Genomic DNA, 20,814 nt, shown 5'->3' with positions numbered 1-20,814 from the left:
TATAAAGACTGCCCACATAGCTGAATAGAGGAAGCAGGTAATTCAGGGTCATGTAGGGTTTGAGAAGAAAGTGTCATAAGTCTTTGGCCCACACAAGGACAACTACCACATGACTGTTCTGCAAAATGTTAACTCCCTCCAAGGTTGTGATTATCCCCAAATGTGAACTGGAATTGAATCCACCTTGTAAATCCAATCCCTAGAGCTTTGGTAACCATATGTCATAACCATGAAGATGACATCAGTACCTGGCAATTTTGAACAATTACCACCATAATAATTCTAATAGTATTTAGGACCTCTGTGATTCTTTACATCCAAAGAATGCTCATGTCCATTCTCTATTTTGATAATACAGTACATCAGTCAATAGGCCATGAGGAAAGTTGAGCCATATCTTGAAATGAGGATATGAAGAAGGCATAGGAATGAACTAACAACCAAACCCAAGCACCCTGTTATTAGGCATGGACCTTTGGGCTCTAATCCCTTGTAATACTCCAGAAAGCCAATTTGGCAAGAATTTAATCTTGGTAAAATATTTCTCTAAAAATTAAATGTTTTAAATAAAATAGCAGTTCAAAACATATACAAAAAAGGCAAACAGACTGAAAAAAAATATATCAAACTGTCTCTATTCAAAGATAGCATTATTTACAATATAGAAAACTCTAGAATGTACCACAAAAAAATCTAGAATAGGTAAGTTTAGCAAAATCACAGGCTATATGATCAATACCCAAAATTCAGTTATATTTTTATATACTAGCAATGAACAATTAGAAATTAAAACTGAGAAAGAATGCTATATTTGATATTACCAAAAAGCATAAAATCTTAGGTACAAACCAAACAAAATATGTGCAAGATCTGCGTACTAGAAACTACAAAACAAACAAAAAAAGGTCTAAATAAATAGAAAGATATACCATGTTCTGAATATGAGACTCAGTATTGTTACAGTTCTCCCCAAGTTGATCTATGAGCTCAACACAATTCCTTTCAAAATCCTATCATAGGCAGGGCATGGTGGCTCACGTCTGTAATCCCAGAACTTTGGGAGGCCAAGGTGGGCGGATCACGAGGTCAGGAGATTGAGACCATTCTGGCCAACATGGCAAAACCCCATCTCTACTAAAAATACAAAAATTAGGTGGGTGTAGTGGCACGCACCTGTAGTCCCAGCTACTTAGGAGGCTGAAGCAGGAAAATTGCTTGAACCTGGAAGGCGGAGACAGTGAGCCAAGATGGCGTCACTGCACTCCAGCCTCGCAACAGAGGGAGCCTCCATCTGAAAAAAATATTCCTACCATATATATACTGTAGAACCTGATACACTGAAAATTTATATGGAAAAGTTAAAAAACTCACATAACCAAAACAATTTTTTTAAATGAAGAGCAATATTGAAGAATTCACACTAACTGATTTCGATACTTACTACTAAGCTATAGTGATAAAGTATGGCTTTGGTGAAAAAAAAGATACATAAATCAATAGAAAAAAATAAAAAGTCTAGAAATAAACCCATAAATATATGATCAACTGATTTCTGGACAGATTGCAAAGGTAATTCAGTGGAGAAACTTTTCAACAAATGATGCTGAAATAATTACAAAAAAACTGAGCCATATGCAACCACATGCAAAAAAAATTAAGCCTCAATTCATACTTCACACCATTACAAAAAATTAACTCAAAATGGATAATCCTCTAAAGGTAAAACCTAGAATTTAAAATTTCTAGAAGAAAACATAGGAGAAAATCTTTGTGATCTTGAATTCAAAAAAGACTTCTTAAATACAACACAAGAAGTATGACCCTGCTGGGGATCCCTGGGGAACAGTGTAGACATGTACATCAGTTATCTCATTGGAGAGGTGAAGGAACTGGGGTATCAAAAATAATTTTTAAAAAAATTTTTAAAGACCAATGTGATAATAAACTTTGATAAATTTGACTTTGTCAAAACTTTGACTCTTCACAAAACACTGTTAAGACAATAAAAACACAGCTGGGCGTGGTGGCTCATGCCTGTAATCCCAGCACTTTGGGAGGCCGAGGCGGGAAGATCACAAGGTCAAGAGATCGAGACCATCCTGGCAAACATAATGAAACCCTGTCTCTACTAAAAATATAAAAATTAGCCGAGTATGGTAGCACATGCCTGCAGTCCCAGCTACTCCGGAGGCTGAAGCAGGAGAATTGCTTGAACCTGGGAGGCAGAGGTTGCAGTGAGCCGAGATCGTGCCACTGCACTCCAGCCTAGGGACAGGGCAAGACTCTGTCTCAAAAAAGAAAAAAAAAAAAAAAAAAAAGAAAAAGCCAGCCAGGCGCGGTGGTTCAAGTCTGTAATCCCAGCACTTTGGGAGGCCGAGGCGGGTGGATCACGAGGTCAAGAGGTCGAGACCATCCTGGTCAACACGGTGAAACCCCATCTCTATTAAAAATACAAAAATTAGCTGGGCATGATGGTGCGTGCCTGTAGTCCCAGCTACTCGGGAGGCTGAGGCTGGAGAATTGCTTGAACCCAGGAGGCGGAGGTTGCGGTGAGCCGAGATCGTGCCATTGCACTCCAGTCTGGGCAACAAGGGCAAAACCCCGCTCAAAAAAAAAAAAAAAAAAAGAAAAAGGCAAGTCACAGACTTAGAAAAAATGCTTGCAAAACATATTGTTTATAAATGTCTTGTATCTGTAATATTTTTAACCCTCTCAAAATACAATAGTGAAACAACCTGATTTTTATATGTAGAAGATTTAAGCAGAGATTTCACCAAATAAGCGTTTTTTTTGTTTGTTTGTTTGTTTGTTTGTTTGTTTTGAGACAGAGTTTCGCTCTTGTTACCCAGGCTGGAGTGCAATGGTGCGATCTCGGCTCACCGCAACCTCTGCCTCCTGGGTTCAGGCAATTCTCCTGCCTCAGCCTCCTGAGTAGCTGGGATTACAGGCACGTGCCACCATGCCCAGCTGATTTTTTGTATTTTTAGTAGAGACGGAGTTTCACCATGTTGACCAGGATGGCCTCGATCTCTTGACCTCGTGATCCACCCGCCTCAGCCTCCCAAAGTGCTGGGATTACAGGCGTGAGCCACTGCGCCCGGCCCCAAATAAGTGTCTTTGATGGATTATCTTTATGCTCATTAAAAGATGCTCTGTTTCACTACTCATTAAGAAAATGGAAAATTAAAACTACAATGAATATCATTACATATTTATCAGAATGAATAAAGTTTTTAAAGCTGACAGTACTAAGTGCTAACAATAAGCTCAGGTTACTGGTAGGAATGCAAAATGTTACAACTTCTTTGGAAAATAATTTAGCTGTTCCTTATAAGCTTAAACATATATCTACCATATTACCCAGTATTACCAGTCCCAGTTAGTTACCTAGTAGAAAGGAAAACCTATGTTCACATAATGTTTACAACTTTATTCATAATCAGCAAAACTGGAAACAAATGTCTTCCAACTGGTGAGTAGAAAACTATGGTACATGAATCCAGATATATACTATATACATATATATGAATGTATGTACATGCACACATGCATGTATGTATATACATATATGCACATACATCTAAACATACATAGAGAATATATGGATGCATATATATATATATATATATATACCATATACATATAAACTGTATATGGATGCATATATATATAGTTGTGTTCATCCAAGATTGGGGTTTTCCCAGGGGTGTAAGACAGATGTTTGGAAGGCAGGAGACTCTAGGGTATTTGTGAAAGAGATTAAAATCTTGGGCCATGGTTGCACATGGATGCATATATATATATATATGCATCCATATATACTCCATATATACATGTGTGCATATATATAAACTACTCCACTATAAAAAAAAAGAAAAAACTATTAATTCATGCAACAATATGGTTCAAAAGCACTATGCTAAGTAAAAGAAGCCAGGCTCAAAAGACTATACTATATAATTCCACTTATATGAAATCCTAGACAAGACAAAACTATAGGGACAGAAGATAGATCAGTGGTTAGTAGGTGCTAGAGAGTTGACTGCAAAGGTGAAATATAAGGAAATTTTGAAGGGCAATGAAAATATTCTGTATCTTACTTGTGGCAGTAGTCATATGACTATGTGCATAGAAATGTATGCCTAAAGAGTTGAATTTTACCATATGTAAATTAGACTTCAGTAAGCCTGATACATGTGGAATATGTGTGTGTGCAAATAAACTACACATGCAAACTTTTGAGGTACATGCTTCCTTTTTTGTCTGAATGCATGCAATTGAACTACAACTGCCCAAAAGGACACTGCTTAGTGATAGGATAAACACAATTCTGCTTAAAACCAGCTACTATTGTCCTGCTGTGTGCTTTTCCCCAGTGACACTTAGCTGCCCAAAAACAAACATGGTGAAGGTAGATAGTTGCGTTCATCCAAGGCTGGGGTTTTCCCAGGGGTGTAAAAGTGTAAAACAGATATTCAGAAGGCAGGGGATTCTAGGGTATTTGGGAAAGAGATTAAAATGTTGGGATATCATTTCTAATTTGGAAAGGGAGGCAAGTGAAGAGTCTGATAGATGGAGATAAAAATGGAGGAGTCAGAGCACTGGAGCGTGGTAAAGTTTGAGAACAGTTGCTGTGAGGGCATTTGGCAAACAAGTTGGAAGAGAAGCAGAGTGTGGATGTGGAGTTGTGTGATTTCACTGATGATTTCAGAGGTGGCAATCTGTTTCCTTTATTGGAGAAGGAGCTCCTTAAGAACAAATGATTTATATATAGCTCTGTTGAGCTGAGGTCAGCCAGCCCTAACTACTGCCTAGAAGCCTGGTCTCTAACATTCCAAGTGTACCCTAATCTTCTTAAGCGTCTAGCTCACTCATTCTCTGGCATGACCTGCCTCTATCTTAACGCCCACTAAGGGTCTCTCTCTACTTCATACAATCTAACAGCTTTTCCATATGTGCTATGGAGGAGCCCTATTTTATCAACTATCTCCATTCCCTCTACTTTGTTTCTAGCCTGTTCTTAATCCTGCACCCCTTCCCAGTGGAAAGTCAAATTGGCAGACATTTATATGCAGGGGAAAATCAGAAGTTACAATGGTGCTAAGGTTTCCAACTTTGAGGATTAGTTGGACAGCTGTGTTATTTTTTGAGATAGCAAACAAAAAGAAGAACAAGCCTTTGTAGGAATGAAGTCAGGTGTAGACGGATTAAGTTTTCCAACATCAAACTGATAGGCTGAGTGAATAGGCTCATATATTAATGTCAAGGATGAATTAAGGTTTAGAAGTCATCAGCATGAGAGTCACAATTAAAACCACAAGAGAAGCCAAAATCATGTAAGTAGAGAGCTCAGTATGGAACCCTAGGGCACCTCAAGATTAAGCAATTGGCAGAAAAGGAAGCACTCACAAGATGGAGGAGGAAAGTTCCGGCAGAGAAAAGAAAGAAGAGTGTCACAGAAACTAAGAGAACAGACAGTTTAAAGACTGAATGGGAGAGCAGCCCAACAAATCCAACAGAAAGCACTGTTGATATATAGACTGGATTCAGCTTTCATTAGGAAAAGCAACATGAAGGTCACACGTAACCATCAGAGCAGACACTACTGGTGCCTTGCCCACAACCCCTTGCCCTTACCGCTCTTGTGCTCAGCCCCACTTCCAGGTGCTAGCACTTGCCTTTCTTTTCCTGAGGGGTTATACCTTGCTGCTGCAGCCCACTTTGCTGTCTAATAAGCTAGATGTGTCAAAGAATAAATGCCCCCACCCTCAAAGCAGCATTGGCTGACTAATGACTGACAAGAACTGGTTATAAATATCCCAGTTCCTCCACCCCTCCGATGAGATAACTGATGCACATGTCTACACTATTCCCCAGGGATCCTCAGCAGGACTAACGCTCCAGGAACCCATGGTGACAATTGGTTAATGCTTTTTTTTTAATTGGCTCTTTCCCTTCCTTGTCTTACTTCCCACCTTCCCCTAGTGTCCCCTTCACCTCCCAAATAAATTTCTTGCCCTTGCATCATTACATCTGGAGGAATCTGCACGAGAGGAATTCCAGGATCAGGAAGTCCTATGGGAAGAAATCAGAACATGATTAATTGAAGAGCAAATGGGATTTGAGGAACTAAAGATGACGAGTTTACACTATTCATTTTTAAATTTGTATAAGGTAGAAAGAAAACTGGATAGGGCTAGATGTGAACACACAGTCAATATGAGAGAGCAAAACATGCTGAAATGCTAATGAGAAAGAGACAAGATACAGAGGCTGAAGTGGTCAAGCGGGGTAGATAAGTTGTGCAGCAAGACACCAAAGGAGACAAGAGGCAGGAAGATCACAGGGAGGGTGGGGGACTGGCCTCATCAGAAAACGAAGGCTTCATCTCCTGAAGCTGAGGAGAAGGATTTAAAGACAGATACATATTCTGATGAATGTGTGGGGGCTGGTGGAACCAGGACAGTCTGGGGAGTGGCTGGGGTGCATCCATTTGTGGTAGCACCAACCCACTAGGCTACAAAGCTTTCCCCAAACTGCTCAGCAGCTCTGTGCACACATGACCATGCTCAGCAGTTGAAAAACCAATGCAGGCAGGTTGTAAGCTTGATCTAGAATCGGGGATTTATAAAACGAGTGCTGAAGGAGGATGAGAGACAATTGGGTTAAGGCTATCAGAGAGGGAGTAGTTAACCATGTGGTCTGGACCAGGTAAGGACCTGTGACCAGGTAGAGGTTATTACACTGCAAAACAACATACAGCTCCCAGGACCGAAAGCCTCTCTGGCTAACCCAGGCCTCTGCAAAAGCATCTGCTTTGCGTACGCATTGTGATATAGGGACCACCAGGATGTATAAAGGCCTGCTCCCAGATAGGATAGACTATATGGCATACGTAGGGCAAGATTCAAGAGTTCAGTCACCCAAACTCATAAAAGCAATAATGCAACCTGAGGCACAGGCTGAACAGAAAGCAAAGAACTCAGGCCTTTTCCCTAGCTCTGCTGTGACTTGGAAAACTACAGCCTTCCAGGCTGCTTGTGTGCAGGGCTCAATTTAATAAAACACGCTGTGCAGAAAAAAAAATGAGTCAAAGGCACACACAGCACTGCCCCATATATGTGACTGACTGACTCCAAATTAACCACCCACAGCCACAGCAGTTTTCAAAGAACCACGAATTCCCCAGCTCCCAAAAGCAGAGCACTGAAACCAAAAGAGGCCCACAATATACCTGTTAAACACAAAGGCAATGACGACATTGTGAAATCCTAAAATCTTAGAATTGAGAGGACAGAATAAACTAAGAGGGAGATGCCTGGGTTTCCTTCTATACAATATTAAGAATGCTACCATGTTTAATCAGGATGCTGGAAATCATATAATCGGTTTCTAAGATTTCATCATTCATTGGTTTTTGAGAAGACCTATTCAAGGGAGTTAGGAACCCAATTAGGCCTTTGCCAAAATTATTTAACCTCTAAAAGCAATACCTCAGAAACAGCACCATTTCAGAAAGCAAACTGGTTTCAGAAAATCTTTTTTACTCTTTCTTCATGTGCAAGTTAGTAGCTCTGCTTAAGAGCAAATTTTTCCCATCAACCTGCCTCTCACTCCTTTGATTCAAAACAGTCAATCAGTACCAATAAAAGGAATAGGCAATATGGTGAAGAAGTGCCTCAAACACGTTACCTGAAGACCTTTGGAAATCTAAGAAGGAAAAATGAATATCTCAAGTAGGACTCAGATGGTGCATAAGTGAAGTCATGGGACATTATTAATGAGGCCTTTCAGATCCTCTGTTCCCAGGTAAGGGACCATGGCTGAGGAGAAAATAACAGCCTGTGAAGGCACCTTCTCTGATACCCACTGAGATTAGTCAACTGAAGGAGTCAAAGCACGCCAACACTAGGATATCTCCTAAGTTTAGGTTAGGGCCAGACAAATCTGTGGGTATGGTGAAGTTTGCTTTCATTGTCTTCTAACTCCTTTCCATGTCCTGCTTGAACTCCAGCCACCCAAAGCCACCATAGGTGACATGCCTTTTATACAATTAATTTCCTCTGTTTCATGTATTTTCTAACTACTTCCATATATCAATACTTACCTGTCCTAGGCCCCTTCTATTCAGGCATCTATAGAGGGTCTCAGTTAATGACTACGTAACCTGGTATACAACTAGCTATTAAAGTTTTAGTGACTAGTTACTTCCTTTACAAATTAAACTCTCCTAATTTTGTGCCTTTTTCATGTTTTCACTTTTGGTACCATAAATTTGTCACTTTCCATATTTCTTTACTTCATATCACAAATTATCTGAAATATTCATTTGTGGATAATTTAGGTCAGCGTTGCTCATTGTGTAGTCTGTGTGCTGTCTATGTAACTGTATCTTGTGGGGGTGAATGCCAGCTAAAAATGCAGATATCTGGGCCTTAGTAGTGACCAAAAAATCCACATTCTCTAGGGGCATCTTTAACATTCTCCCCCATTGACTATTCTTCCAACTAAATCAGTAAGCATCACATGACATCTACACACAGTAGATGCTATACAAGTGCTGGGTATCAGAGCAGACGTTAAGAATCTGAAATACAATGAACACCCACTACTAGCTTATAAACAGATTCAATTCCAAATAGTAAAGGGACTAAAAAGCAAGCATGTTGATATACCTTCAAAACAGTAGGAAAAAGAAATTGGCCAGGTATGTGTGTGTTGGGACAAGAACATAGAGGAAATCTCTGTACCTTCCCCTTAATTTTGCCGTGAAACTTAAACTGCTCTAAAAAAAAAAAAAAAAAAAAAAAAAAAAAAAAAAAAACAGGCCAAAGAGGCCAGGTGCAGTGGCTCATGCCTATAATCCCAGTACTTTTGGAGGCCGAGGCGGGTGGATCACAAGGTCAGGAATTCGAGACCAGAACCCCATCACTACTAAAAACAAAAAAAAAATTTAGCCAGGTGTGGTGGCAGGCCCCTGCAGTCCCAGATACTTGGGAGGCTGAAGCAGAAGAACGGCTTGAACCTGGGAAGCAGAGGTTGCAGTGAGCCGAGATCGCACCGCTGCACTCCAGCCTGGGCGATGGAATGAGACTCCATCTCAAAAAGAAGAAAAAATAAAATCTAAAGAAAAAAAACAAACTGGCCTACTAAAATAGGGTAGATAAATGTGTACCTCTGGCTCTCCTTTTCTGTCTACATGGGTCACCCTGCCTTTGCTGTCTACTTATCCTAGCCTAATGTCCCTTGTAAAGCCCCAAACACCTGTGGCAGAGCCAGTAATTCCCTGCTTATGGGTTTCATGGTCCAGAGTGCATGCATATTATGAGGACATTAGGACACGGATGCCTACACGATGACACCTTTCTCTTTTTTTTTTTTTTCCGAGACGGAGTCTTGCTCTGTCGCCAGGCTGGAGTGCAGTGGGGCAATCTAGGCTCACTGCAACCTCCGCCTCCTAGGTTCAAACGATTCTTCCGCCTCAGCCTCCCGAGTAGCTGGGACCAGAGGCGCACCATCAGGCCCTGCTAATTTTTTTTTGTATTTTTAGTAGAGACTGGGTTTCACCATGTTGGCCAGGATGGTCTCGATCTCTTGACCTCGTGATCCGCCCACCTCAGCCTCCCAAAGTGTTGGGATTACAGGGGTGAGCCACCGCGCCCAGCCGACACCTATCGTCTTATTTGAACAAGACATCTCCTGAATTTAGTCCTGGTGAATCCCACGCCGCGCGGCTGGCCCGCCGCCACAGCCCCCTCCCCCAGCACGGCATGCGGAACTCTTCCGGTGTGCAGTGGGGTCTGCCGAGTGCGTGGGTGATTGGCACTGCCGCTGAGGCTGACGTCAGATGAAGCGAGTCATCCGAAGACGGAGGGATGGTCCGCTGGATCATCACCGTCTCCTTTTACACACACGGATACTGGTCAGAGTCGCCATTCCTCCTCACCCTGAGGCACGGGCATGGAGGAACGCGCTTATTCAACCTGGCACCGCGGTCAGTCGTCTCAATGGACACAACTTCCCGTCCCATTAGACAGTGGACGCAACGGCCACGGCCTCCTGGAGCAGGCGCGAGAGCTCCGGGGGAAGCCAGGAGCCACACCCGGTATGTCAGCCGGAGGGGACTGGACGCAGGGAGCTGACGTCACAGGCTTGGCGACAAGGCGGAAGGGGCCGTGGGGACCGCCCCGTGTTAGTAAACGCAGGACACGGCTACTAACCTTAGGGCTGGGGGAGCACAAGGGAAGAGATGGTGTTACCAGAACCTAGGAGCTTTGACGGGGGACCCCCCGCGGCTGGCGCCCGGCCCTCGGACGGGGCTGCTGCGCGGCGATTGCTTGGCCTTCTGAGGGGGACGCTGCTTGGCGGGCGGCGGTCGGACCTCTGGGCGGGGGCGTGGCTGACGCTCTGACCTCGGAGGGGACCGTGGCTTGGCTGGCGCTCTGACCACCGCGGGGGGCGTAGCTGGCTGTTTCTTGGGCCTCTGAGGGGACGTGGCGCGGCGCCTGGTTCTGAGAGGGCCAAAAGAAGCTGGAGGCGGGAGCCTGGACGCTCCTCGGCTGCTTAAGCGACGCTGGCTGGAGCTGGAAACTGGCGGGAAGGCCCTGCTCCCCCACCCAGCTTCCGGTCGCCCTGGAACGCCTTCCGGGTCGGAGCCTGACCCCGAGCCGACCGCGGGAAGAGCGGGGTGCGCAGCGGGGAGGGCGGGCGGCTCACCTGGTCTTCTGGCAGGCGCAGCAGATCCAGTCCTCCTCCTTCTTCTGGTAGAAGCAGCCGCTCTTACAGATGCTGTATTTCCGATCCACTATCTCCTTCTTGGAGTTGAGGAAGGTGAACGGCGGGCAGCAGTGGATGCTGAAGTGCTCGGAGTACCTCTGGTTTTTGGAGAGTCTGGGACCCTCCTTGGCCGTTTTCTGACTCATCTCACTGGAAATCGCCGATGCAGGGAGGCGGGAGGAGACAGAAACGCGCATCAGGCGAGCGAGCCCGCTGCTCAGGAAGCCCACCCCATGCTGCTCCCGTAGTCCAGGGTAACATTCAGGGACGTCCTGCCCTGCGAGCAAAACCCTGCAGGACCAACTTCCCCGCAACTCCGTGGAAAGGAGCTCAACTGAGAGAGAGTTCATTTTCATTTGTGTATTTTTAAAAATCGTGTTTTCAGGGAGAAAAAGAAACTTGGGCTCTTGTTTTCCTTATGTGTTAGAGACCCATGTAAGACAGGAAAACGTTTAAAACATATCCTTGACTAAATAATATTCCAGAGCTAGGAAAAGCCTTTTCTCTAAAGAGAAAAAAAAAAACCAGCTTATTATTAAAACAATCATCATTCATGCAATAAAATACTACACAACAAGGAAAAAGAGCAAACTACTGACAACGTCAACACCTTTGACACCACAGATTTAATGTTGAACAAAAGAAAACAAGCTGTATAGCTGATTTTGTCTGAGATTCAAGAACAGGTAAAACTAATCGATGGTGCTAGAAATCAGAGCATAGTTGTATTTGAAGAAGGTGGGCTCTGACTCAGAAGGGGCAACAGGGGAGCTAGCAGGGGACTGAAAACGTTCCTTTTCGGAATGTGACAAACACAGAAATAGTCCTGCCTACCATTACAAAATGCCAAAGCCCACAGGGAATAGGTAACAATCAATCAACAAGAGTCTACATAGTTGATGGGCATAAACCGGATACTGACAATGTCTCTGCTCTCAGCAGACTCAGGGTCAAGTTGGAGACACAGATGTGCAGAATGTGATTACAAACAGTGTTATGTTGACCAATGCAGGTGTGTGCAAAGGTCAAGGAAAGCATGGAAAAGGGATGGATTCCTTGAAGACAGAACCAATAATCTGGGTTTTTAAGGACGAGTACAGAAAACTAAATAACACTGAGGGGATATTCTAATTTTTTCTTCAGTTAGTGTGGTTGTCTTCTGCTACGAATAGAAACGACAGCTGAGAAGCAGGTAGAATACAGTTACAAATACATTTTTTGGCACTTCTGTTTGTGATCTTCCAAATTATGTGTCATATCTGTTATGTAGATTAAAAATATTCTTTCCCAATATTTCACCTGCTTTTATCATGCAAAAATAATTAGTTTTATGTTTAAGTACCTTAGTTCTTATTAAAGGTTTTATATTTTTCCCAGGAAGTTTTCCCCATTCCATCAGCTTTTAAGATGCTCATGATGCCCCATTTTAAAAGAAAATCCTCTCTGGATCCTGCTCCCACGTCTTTTTGCTCCCCTATTACCTTCCTTTTTTATATAGGCCAGGTTCTTGAAAAGTTATTAATACTTTTTTCCTCCATCTTTACATCTCCCACTCACTCACTCATCAGTGCACCCCACTCTGGCTCCCGGTCCTTTCCTCCCAAGGAAAAATGGCTCTATGTAGCTCTCCATGGACCTCCGTGCTGCTAAACCAGTTGTCTTCATATTTGGTCTCTCTCCGTCTCAACTCTTACCTGTGACACCACATTCTAAATCTCCTTCTCTATCTTTAGCCTCTCCTTGTCCATTTCCATTATAGGCTCATCTGCTTTTGCCAAACCTTTAATTTTTTTAAATCCTAAACTTTTATAGTTATTTAAGGTGTAATAAAGACTAAATGATTAATGAAGTTACCTTCACCCATTTAATTTAACATTTATTTTATACTTTAGTTGTGCCTGGCACAGTGCTCGGTTCACGTGCTGGACACAAAGCTAAATCATGCTTAGTGCAGCCCCAAAGAAACTTATCCACCAGTGGAGATACAGGCAAGTGATTATAATGCATATAATATGCTAATGACCAGAAAACTCTCATTTACTGAGACTAAATAACTACAAGTCACTGAGATGAAGAAGGGGGTAGATCAGATAAGCATCCTGCTCACAGCTAGCTCACATTGTAGGTAGAGGAAGGTCCACAGACATCAGTAAGTGTGATACAAAGGCAGCATGCTCTAGAACATAAGAATGTGCTGGTGCAATGGCATGAAAAGTCACAGAAGAGAGGGCAATATGATGGGCTAGAGAACAAGGTAAAACTTCATGGGCAGAAGCATTTCATCTAGCTGAAGGTGAAGGCTTGGGAATGGCTGATACCTAAGCAGATACACAGAGGTGAATTGCATTACCCTGAGAGCCCTCATCGTGTCAGGGAGAGGTAATAGAGCCAGGACACAGGCAATGAGGCAGGACAAGAGTTACCTTTCACTGTGAAGTGTCTAGCCCGGGTGACTGGGAACACAGTCATGCTATCTGCTAATCAGAGGTCTAACTAGATGAGAAGGAGGGGGATCATCTTATTGGTCTGAGATACTGTGAGTTTAAAGAGCCAAGGACATCCATGAAGAAATGGGCACCCAAAACTCCGGACCTAAAGCTCTCATCTTGAGAGCCGTTCACCTCATGGAAGGGGGCACAACCTTGGGCATGGATCAGATATGTTCTCAGCGAGGAGTCAGGCAAGGGAAGGCTCCCAGGACAAGGACTGGACCTATCTTCAAGCTGCAGGAAGAAGGCATAACGGGTATTCAGAGAGGTAAGTTGAGTAGCAGTCTCCTAGGAGAGAAATTGCTGAATTTCCAAAGGAGGAGATGATCAGATATACTCAAAGGAGCCCTTTATCCAGACAGGTACGTATAGACCAGTGAGAAGTTGCAGTTGACTTATAGGGTCAGATTCATTGCAAAGACCCTAAACGTCTGCTAAGCCCTTTCCCAAGTCCTACATAGGTCACTAAGTTCAGCTAGAGTTTCTCCTCCCATGGGCAATAATGAAATGAAACACTTCAGGACTAACCTTCAAGAGTAATTTATTCAGGTGCCCAGCACATGGAGACTATGTTACTCAGCTTTTCACAGGCAACCCAGATGTCCCCAATTCCTCCAGCCTGCTAGGGTCACCTTTTCCCAAACGGCTCAGGCACCCATCACAAATAACAGAAAATCTAGCTCTTACCCCAACTTTTTAAGAAATAACTAATATGGGATAAGAAGGAGATCTGAAGTCCACTGTGACTCTGAATTCCTTCCCTAATTGAATTCTCAAATCCCATTCACTGCTCCCGCTGATGTGATGCCTGGGTTACTGTGTGCCCATCTGCACCCCTGCCCAGCCATCTTTTCCCCCGGCAGTTGGGGGGAAAGTTGTTTCTTACTCCGTGACAATTTCCCTCACTGTCTCCCCTGACCATGTCCGCCAGGGGGCAGCATCAGCTCTAGTTATCCATCAGCACGTGGTCATGAAAAAAGCAATTCTCTTCCCTGGAAGAACCCCGCCATTCCTAGCACAACCACCTGAAAATGCATCTTACTTTCAAAGTAATATTTTCTCCCTCCTTTAGTAAAATGTTTATATTTTTGAAAAGACTAGGCTCCTCTTTTCCCTGGTGTTGGGATACCTGGTTAAATGGTTCTATATACTGCCTCCCCCAACTGTTGGCCCCATGCCACCCTCCAATTTTAAACCACTAAGCCCCACATGCTAAACAAGAGGCATCGTTTCCTAACGCACCAGCATTGCTAGTAAATTCCTTGGAAATACAGGCTGTTAAATTAATTTTAGCCTAAAGCCACATCCTTACATATTTTAAGTTTCACCTAATGGTTTATTTGTACATAGTAAACTGTAACCTAACTGGGTGTGTACATTGTAACCCAGTCTTATACCAATCACAGAGCTTTGGCCAATGACAGAGCTTTGGCGAATCACAGCCAACTGTGTTCAAATAAGGAAAGTTCCAGCTGTAACCAGTCCAGCTGTTTCTGCACCTCACTTCCGGTTTCTATTTGTCACTTTCCTTTCTCTGTCTATCAGTGTTTTCTGACTGTGTGGCAGCCCTGGAGTCCTTCTGAACCTATTCTGGTTCTGGGGACCGTCTGATCTGTGAATTGTTCTTTGCTGAATTAAACTCTGTTAAATTGAATTTGTCTTATTAAAAGTTTTTCCTTTAATAAAGCAAATACAGCAAGAAGTAACAATTTACTGAGCACCATTGTGTATGGTTGTTTTGCATACTTTATCTCATTTTATAACATGGTGTTATCAACAAACTAAAGATGGAGAGTCTAAGGAACATGACTAAGTCCATAAGCCAGTAAGAGACAGCAAGGGATTTGAATACCTATCTGTGTGACCAGGTCCAACACTGCTTTGTGCTTCTTAAAGACTCAACCCTCCTCCCAAGAAATAGGAGTCCAGGTTCCAGGGCCAAACTAGACTTCGGGGGACTAGAGATGAACCCAGGGGTGGGATGAGGCTCAGAAATCCATGGGTCTATGTCCTAGGGTGAAAAAGACTGAAAGTTGGGGAAACAAATCACTCCAGAAGAGAAAGGTAGAGAATGGAGTTTGGAGCCTTCCCAACAATAAAGACCCTTCTGTAGCCAGAAGGGTCCCTGTCGGGGACTAGTAGTAAGCTGGGATGGGCCCTGAGGGAATGCGACCCACAGACACTTCTGCAGCTCGTCGCCTCCAGTCCGTTAGTGGATTTAAAAATATATGTTCACTGCTGAAACTTAGAAAACTCGGATGGATGAAAATAATACACCCAGTGCTGTGGCTCATACCTGTAATCCCAGCCCTTTGAGAGGCCAAGGCAGGCAGATCACTTGAGGTCAGGGGTTTGAGACCAGCTTGGTCAACACGGTTGAAACCCCTGTCTCTACTAAAAATATGAAAGTTAACCAGGTTGGGTGCGGTGGCTCGCGCCTGTAATCCCAGCAATTTGGGACGCCAAGGAGGGCAAATCACCTGAGGTTGAGAGTTCGAGACCAGCCTGACCAACATGGAGAAACCCATCTCTACTTAAAACACAAAATTAGCCAGCTAATTACAGGTGCATTCCTGTAATCCCAGCTACTCGGGAGGATGAGGCAGGAGAATCCCTTGAACCTGGGAGGCAGAGGTTGTGGTGAGCCGAGATCACATCACTGCAGTCCAGCCTGGGCAACAAGAGCAAAACTCCATCTCAAAAATAGATAAATAAATACAAATTAGCTGGGCGTGGTGATGGGCACCTGTAATCCCAGGTGCCAGGTACTTGGGAGGCTGAGGCAAAAGAATCGCTTGAATCTGGGAGGCAGAGTTTGCAGTGAGCCAAGACTGTGCCACTGCACTCCAGCCTGGGCAACACAGTGAGACTCAGTCTCAAAAAACAAAAAGAAAGAAAAAGAAAATAATACAAATTCCTAAATGCTTACCCATGGTTAGCCACTTGTAAAATATGTTAACTTTTTTCCTTTGAGAATATTTACATGTAAATATATAGTTAATAAAAAGTGGGACCACACCTTACACATTGTTCAAATTTATGTTGTTGAAAAAAATCATTCACTTTTCAAGTTCATATTATCTGTAGTGTTCTCTTACAGTTTTTAGAATCTGTAGTAAAATCTGTAATTATAATCCCCTTTATAGTTTATATTCTGTATTTGTATCTTCTCTCATTTTTCTTGAGTACTCTTGTCAGAAGTTATCTACTTCATTACTTTTTTCAAAAGTAAGGAAATTGTTTTCTTGTCTTTGTTCTTTTTTCCCGTAGTTTATTCATTTCTGTATGCACTTATAACTTCTTTTTTTCTTTTTTCTTTTCTTTGTTTTTTTCTTTTTGAGACAAAGTCTCACTCTGTAGCCCATTCTAGAGTGCAGTGGTGCAATCACAGCTTACTGCTGCCTCAATCACCTGGGCTCAAGCAGTCCTCCTGGCCCAGCCTCTCAAGTAGCTGGGACTACAGGTCCGTGCCACTACACCCAGCTTTTTTTTTTTTGCTCTGTAGAGACAGGATCTCCCTGGGCTCAAGTGATCCTCCCTCCTCAGACTCCCAAAGTGCTAGGATTATAGGTGTAAGCCACTGTGCCTGGCCTATAGTTTTTTTCTTCCATTTTCTTTATCTTTGTCTTCTTGCTTTTTCTTTCTTATTGAGTCAAATGCCTCATATGTGACTATAACCTTTTCCACTGTACAACTTTAGCTGCATAACACAAATTTTAATATAAAATGTTAATCTTCATTTTAATTATGGATGAGTTCTTCTTCTTGGATTCATCAGTTCTTACAAAATCTGTTGTAAAATTCCCAAATGTATGGAGTTATTTTTGTTACATTGACTTCTAGTTTTAACACAGTTAGAGAAAGCAGTCACTATGACAGTGGCTCCAGCAGTTGTACAAATTAGCTTTATGACCTTGTTCTATGTATGTTTGCAGACCGTGCATTTCTGGAAGCAATTTGGGATTATCTAGTGAGGACAAAAATGTGCACAAACTGTAGTCTAGTAGTTTACTCCTGGGTGCAGCAGCAATCTTGGACCACAGCTCAACCTCACAGGTGAAGCCACTTCCTGTGAGGTGGTAGAGAAAAAGACTGGAGGAGCCTGAATCCTGGAGGACTGTGGAGTTTGCTGCTTCAGGCCTTGACTCTTGAACTCTGAACACCTTTTACATGAGAGACAAACTTTCGCCTTGTGTAAACCACTATTATGTCAGCTACAATTAACCAAATACGTTCCTAACTGGTACACTCGGTTCCTGTAACAGTAATAATACTTAATTCAGGGGGCCTTTGAAATATGAAATGAAATAAATAAAAAATGAACCTAGCACTGTAACTAATGTAAATAACTTGCTTAATAAATTCTATTTTCCTTTCGCTGATGAGAATTCATTCAAATGACCTGTCTAATTCTACTGAATTTTTTAGACACACTCTATCTCTGATGATACTTAAGCATTAATCACATCTTTATTTACTTTACTGGCTAAAAACAAATTACAAACACCACATGACGTTTTCACAAAGCATACCACCTAATTGCAAGCAAAGATGATTATGAGCTCTCTGACAGGATGAAGAAAAAAATAACCAAATTTGAAATTGTAAAAGATAATCTTTCCAGGCTTTCCAGATGTTTCCATATAATCTAAAACTAAAGAGAAGAGAAAAGTGAAGCAAGCATTCAAAGAAGGAGAAGAAAGCTAATGGAAGGATCCAAAGAAAGGAGAACAAAAACCTCTCCGCCATTTACTGAGCACCTAGGATGCTCCATATACTTTATACTAACATTTGTGATTCCCCAAAACAACCCTCCAGGTAGTTCCTACTATCTCCATTTTACAGATGAGGAAATTGAGGCCAGAAGAATTTAAGTAAAATCCACAACATCATACAATAATAATTTTAAAATAGCAAACTCCTAATGGTTAATATGACTCGTAGAGTGCCTAATATCCACTCTCCCCTTATTCAGTAACAAACCTTGATTTTGTTTGGCCGTGCTATATGCCTGGTTTAGTCTATACAACTCCCCCATATGACCACATTCTAGTCAATAAAAGGTAGGCAAAACGTCTATGGGAAGATGATCTTTCTTTAATAACAAGGCATTTAATTCAAGAAGGAACCCTCCTCTGGTAAGTGCATTCAGCCCAACCCAATCATTCCTAGCCCCTAAGAGACAAGATTATCTCAAGCCTTTGGAACTTGTCCATAGGGCGCCTTCCTCTGTCTTTTACCACTCAACAATTGCACAGCAAATACCTCCATTGCCTTAAGGTTCAGCTCAAAGTCACGACACTCCTTGTGGAGCCTTTCCAGATCTTTCCCTTCCCCCAGAGAGTAATGATCATGCCTCCTTCCTTTGTGTCCTGTGAATAATTCTAGGGAAGCATCTAGAAACTTCAGTGCTACCCTTACTGTTTCACTGTCTCCTTCAATTTGTTGTCCATAAGCCTCATTCAGTGCCTGATTCAAAACGGGTGTTCAGAGGATGTTTGATTAAAAATGAGGGAATGAACAAAGGGTGTCCTTCACAACAGCGGCAGAGCCCTTAGCCTCTCACTCCCTGTCCCCAGATGCTCTCTAGCAGCCCCGTGTTTCATCGGGGACTCTGCTCGGGTTCAGGTAAAAATGTCTGCTCAACAGAGGAAAGGACCTAACTAACCTTGAAAGTTCTAAAACTGGGCTCTTTAGGGGAAAAAATACACTGTACCTTTTTCTAATTTGTGCAAATTAATTAGCAAGCTTTAATCACTACATACACATTTCACTACACGTCCTAGAGATGGCATTAAGATCTATGTAACCACCAGTGTCACAGCCTTGCCATTCCCTAAAGAGGCTGGAAGTAGAAATTAAAATCATGAGTACAAAGTGGATTTTTTGCCCTTCTTCCCATCCTTCCTCCTTTCTTTCTATCATCTTTTCTGAGAAAGCAGTGGGATGTGGCATAATCGTGTCATGAAAGCCGCAGGTGGCCCTCAGTTCTGGGCATCCTCTGGAAAGGAAAGACAATGCAAGTGGTAAGCTGACACACTGCAGCCCACATCCCCTTCATATCTGCACGGCATCACAGGAAATCAGACATGTAAATGGGTATAGAGTTGGCAGAATGAAGGGTAGATGTAGGTCTCTATTTTGATAGCAGAATAGTTTTTCAGTTCTTTCACTCAACTCCCTCAGAACCATAAGCAAGGGTCTGCTCTTCTCTTGGTATGAAGAACTCAACATGGGAAGAGTATGAGACAAGCTTCTACCTTCACTATCCACCAGGACCTGAACCCTATGTGAGACCAACACGCTGGCTTTACCCATCAAAACTCCACAGGAAAATAATGATCAGGCTCCAGATCTATTATGTGAATTAAGGAATGAAATGTTTAATATATACTGAAGAAGAGAACTTCAGGTTAATAAAGAATGCAACAAATTTCAAATTTATTCAAATTGAGATTGATTTTACTTAAAAAAAAAAAAAAACTTTTTTATTTCTCTGTAATTGTAGAATTCATGTGATATTACAAGCCCATCCCATGATGAATATTGGCTGAGAAAGAATGTGGAACAGAGAGAGCAACCAAAACTCTAAATTTATAGTGCCTTGATCACTTTTAGTTGAGACCGTCCCTTCTTACTTTGTAGTCAGAGTTCAGTTCCCTAACACGACTATTTCTCACCTCCCTCTCTTCCTTCTCAAGGTGGATAAGGGTATGAGAAAGCTGAGTATCTTCATGGCAGTGAAGGAAGGGGTGGCTGTCTGGGTGGTGTCCTTCTCTGCTGGGCTCTGCCGTGGGACGCCTCATCTGGTCTCACCCGCCTTTTAGCATAAATGACACACATTGCTACTGACCACTTGATCCAACCAAAGCCACTGATCACCAGGCTCCTGACTCAGTAACCTCCTATTCTGGTCCAGCTGTCCTCCCAGCTCCTTCACATCTATTTGAGGAAATGTTTGGTTTCCATGCGTTATAAGTGGAGAAACAAGAGCATTATTCTGGGCCATTGGCTTAGACAGCCTCCCAGCCAAAGCTGTGCAGTCACTCATAGTCATGCTGGATGAGGCTGAGGGCAGCCTTTTCCAGAGGCTTGCAGTGCCCCCACTACACTGTTCCTGGTAAAGTGTGTCACTGCCCCTCATACACACACCAACAACTTCAGACCTATCTGGATGATTCTACCACACCATACCACATCCCCCACCAGGGTATCGAGGTTTCACCTAGACAAAAGAGAAAACAAACGTCTGTCTCCTTAGCTTCCTCTCTCTCTTTCTCTCTGCTTTCCCGCTCTTCTTTGGGCTAGAAAGATTCTTCTTTCTGCTTTCTCCTTCAGTCTGGCAAAGACTCAGCCTCTAGCATATCCTATTTTCACCTCCAGGCACCAAACCTGGGGCTCAGCTCTCTTTGCAGAAAGGACGTGCATTTACACCATAGAGGAAGCTCGATGATCTGAGTTGTCTGGCTTGATTCTTGGTATGTGAGCTGCCAGACCATGTGAAATTAAGGATTACAAAAACCAAAAATATGTTATTTTACTATTTGCT

The 20,814-nt window shown here is 42.8% G+C and overlaps 1 protein-coding gene across 8 annotated transcripts in view; it reads right to left on the bottom strand.

Annotated features, from left to right (window-relative positions):
• The window catches only part of MOBP (myelin associated oligodendrocyte basic protein), a 66,685-nt gene that overhangs the window by 23,009 nt on the left and 22,862 nt on the right, over positions 1 to 20,814 (bottom strand). For 6 of the 8 annotated variants that reach the window (XM_032271101.1, XM_032271118.1, XM_032271111.1 and 3 more), the window contains 2 exons: positions 10,717 to 10,926; positions 10,221 to 10,511 (listed from right to left, as the gene is read on the bottom strand). In XM_032271101.1, the coding sequence (XP_032126992.1) occupies positions 10,256 to 10,511; positions 10,717 to 10,922 (462 nt within the window). In that variant the 5' untranslated portion in view covers positions 10,923 to 10,926 and the 3' untranslated portion in view covers positions 10,221 to 10,255. Of the gene's footprint in view, positions 1 to 10,220; positions 10,512 to 10,712; positions 10,927 to 20,814 lie in introns of those variants that run through there. The other 2 variants (XM_032271137.1, XM_032271146.1) reach the window with 2 other exon arrangements.

The sequence above is a fragment of the Sapajus apella genome, unplaced genomic scaffold (genome assembly GCF_009761245.1).
Source record: "Sapajus apella isolate SASKATOON/1434 unplaced genomic scaffold, GSC_monkey_1.0 scaffold4, whole genome shotgun sequence".
Lineage (NCBI taxonomy): Eukaryota > Metazoa > Chordata > Mammalia > Primates > Cebidae > Sapajus > Sapajus apella.
This window is presented reverse-complemented; position numbering and strand designations above follow the sequence as displayed.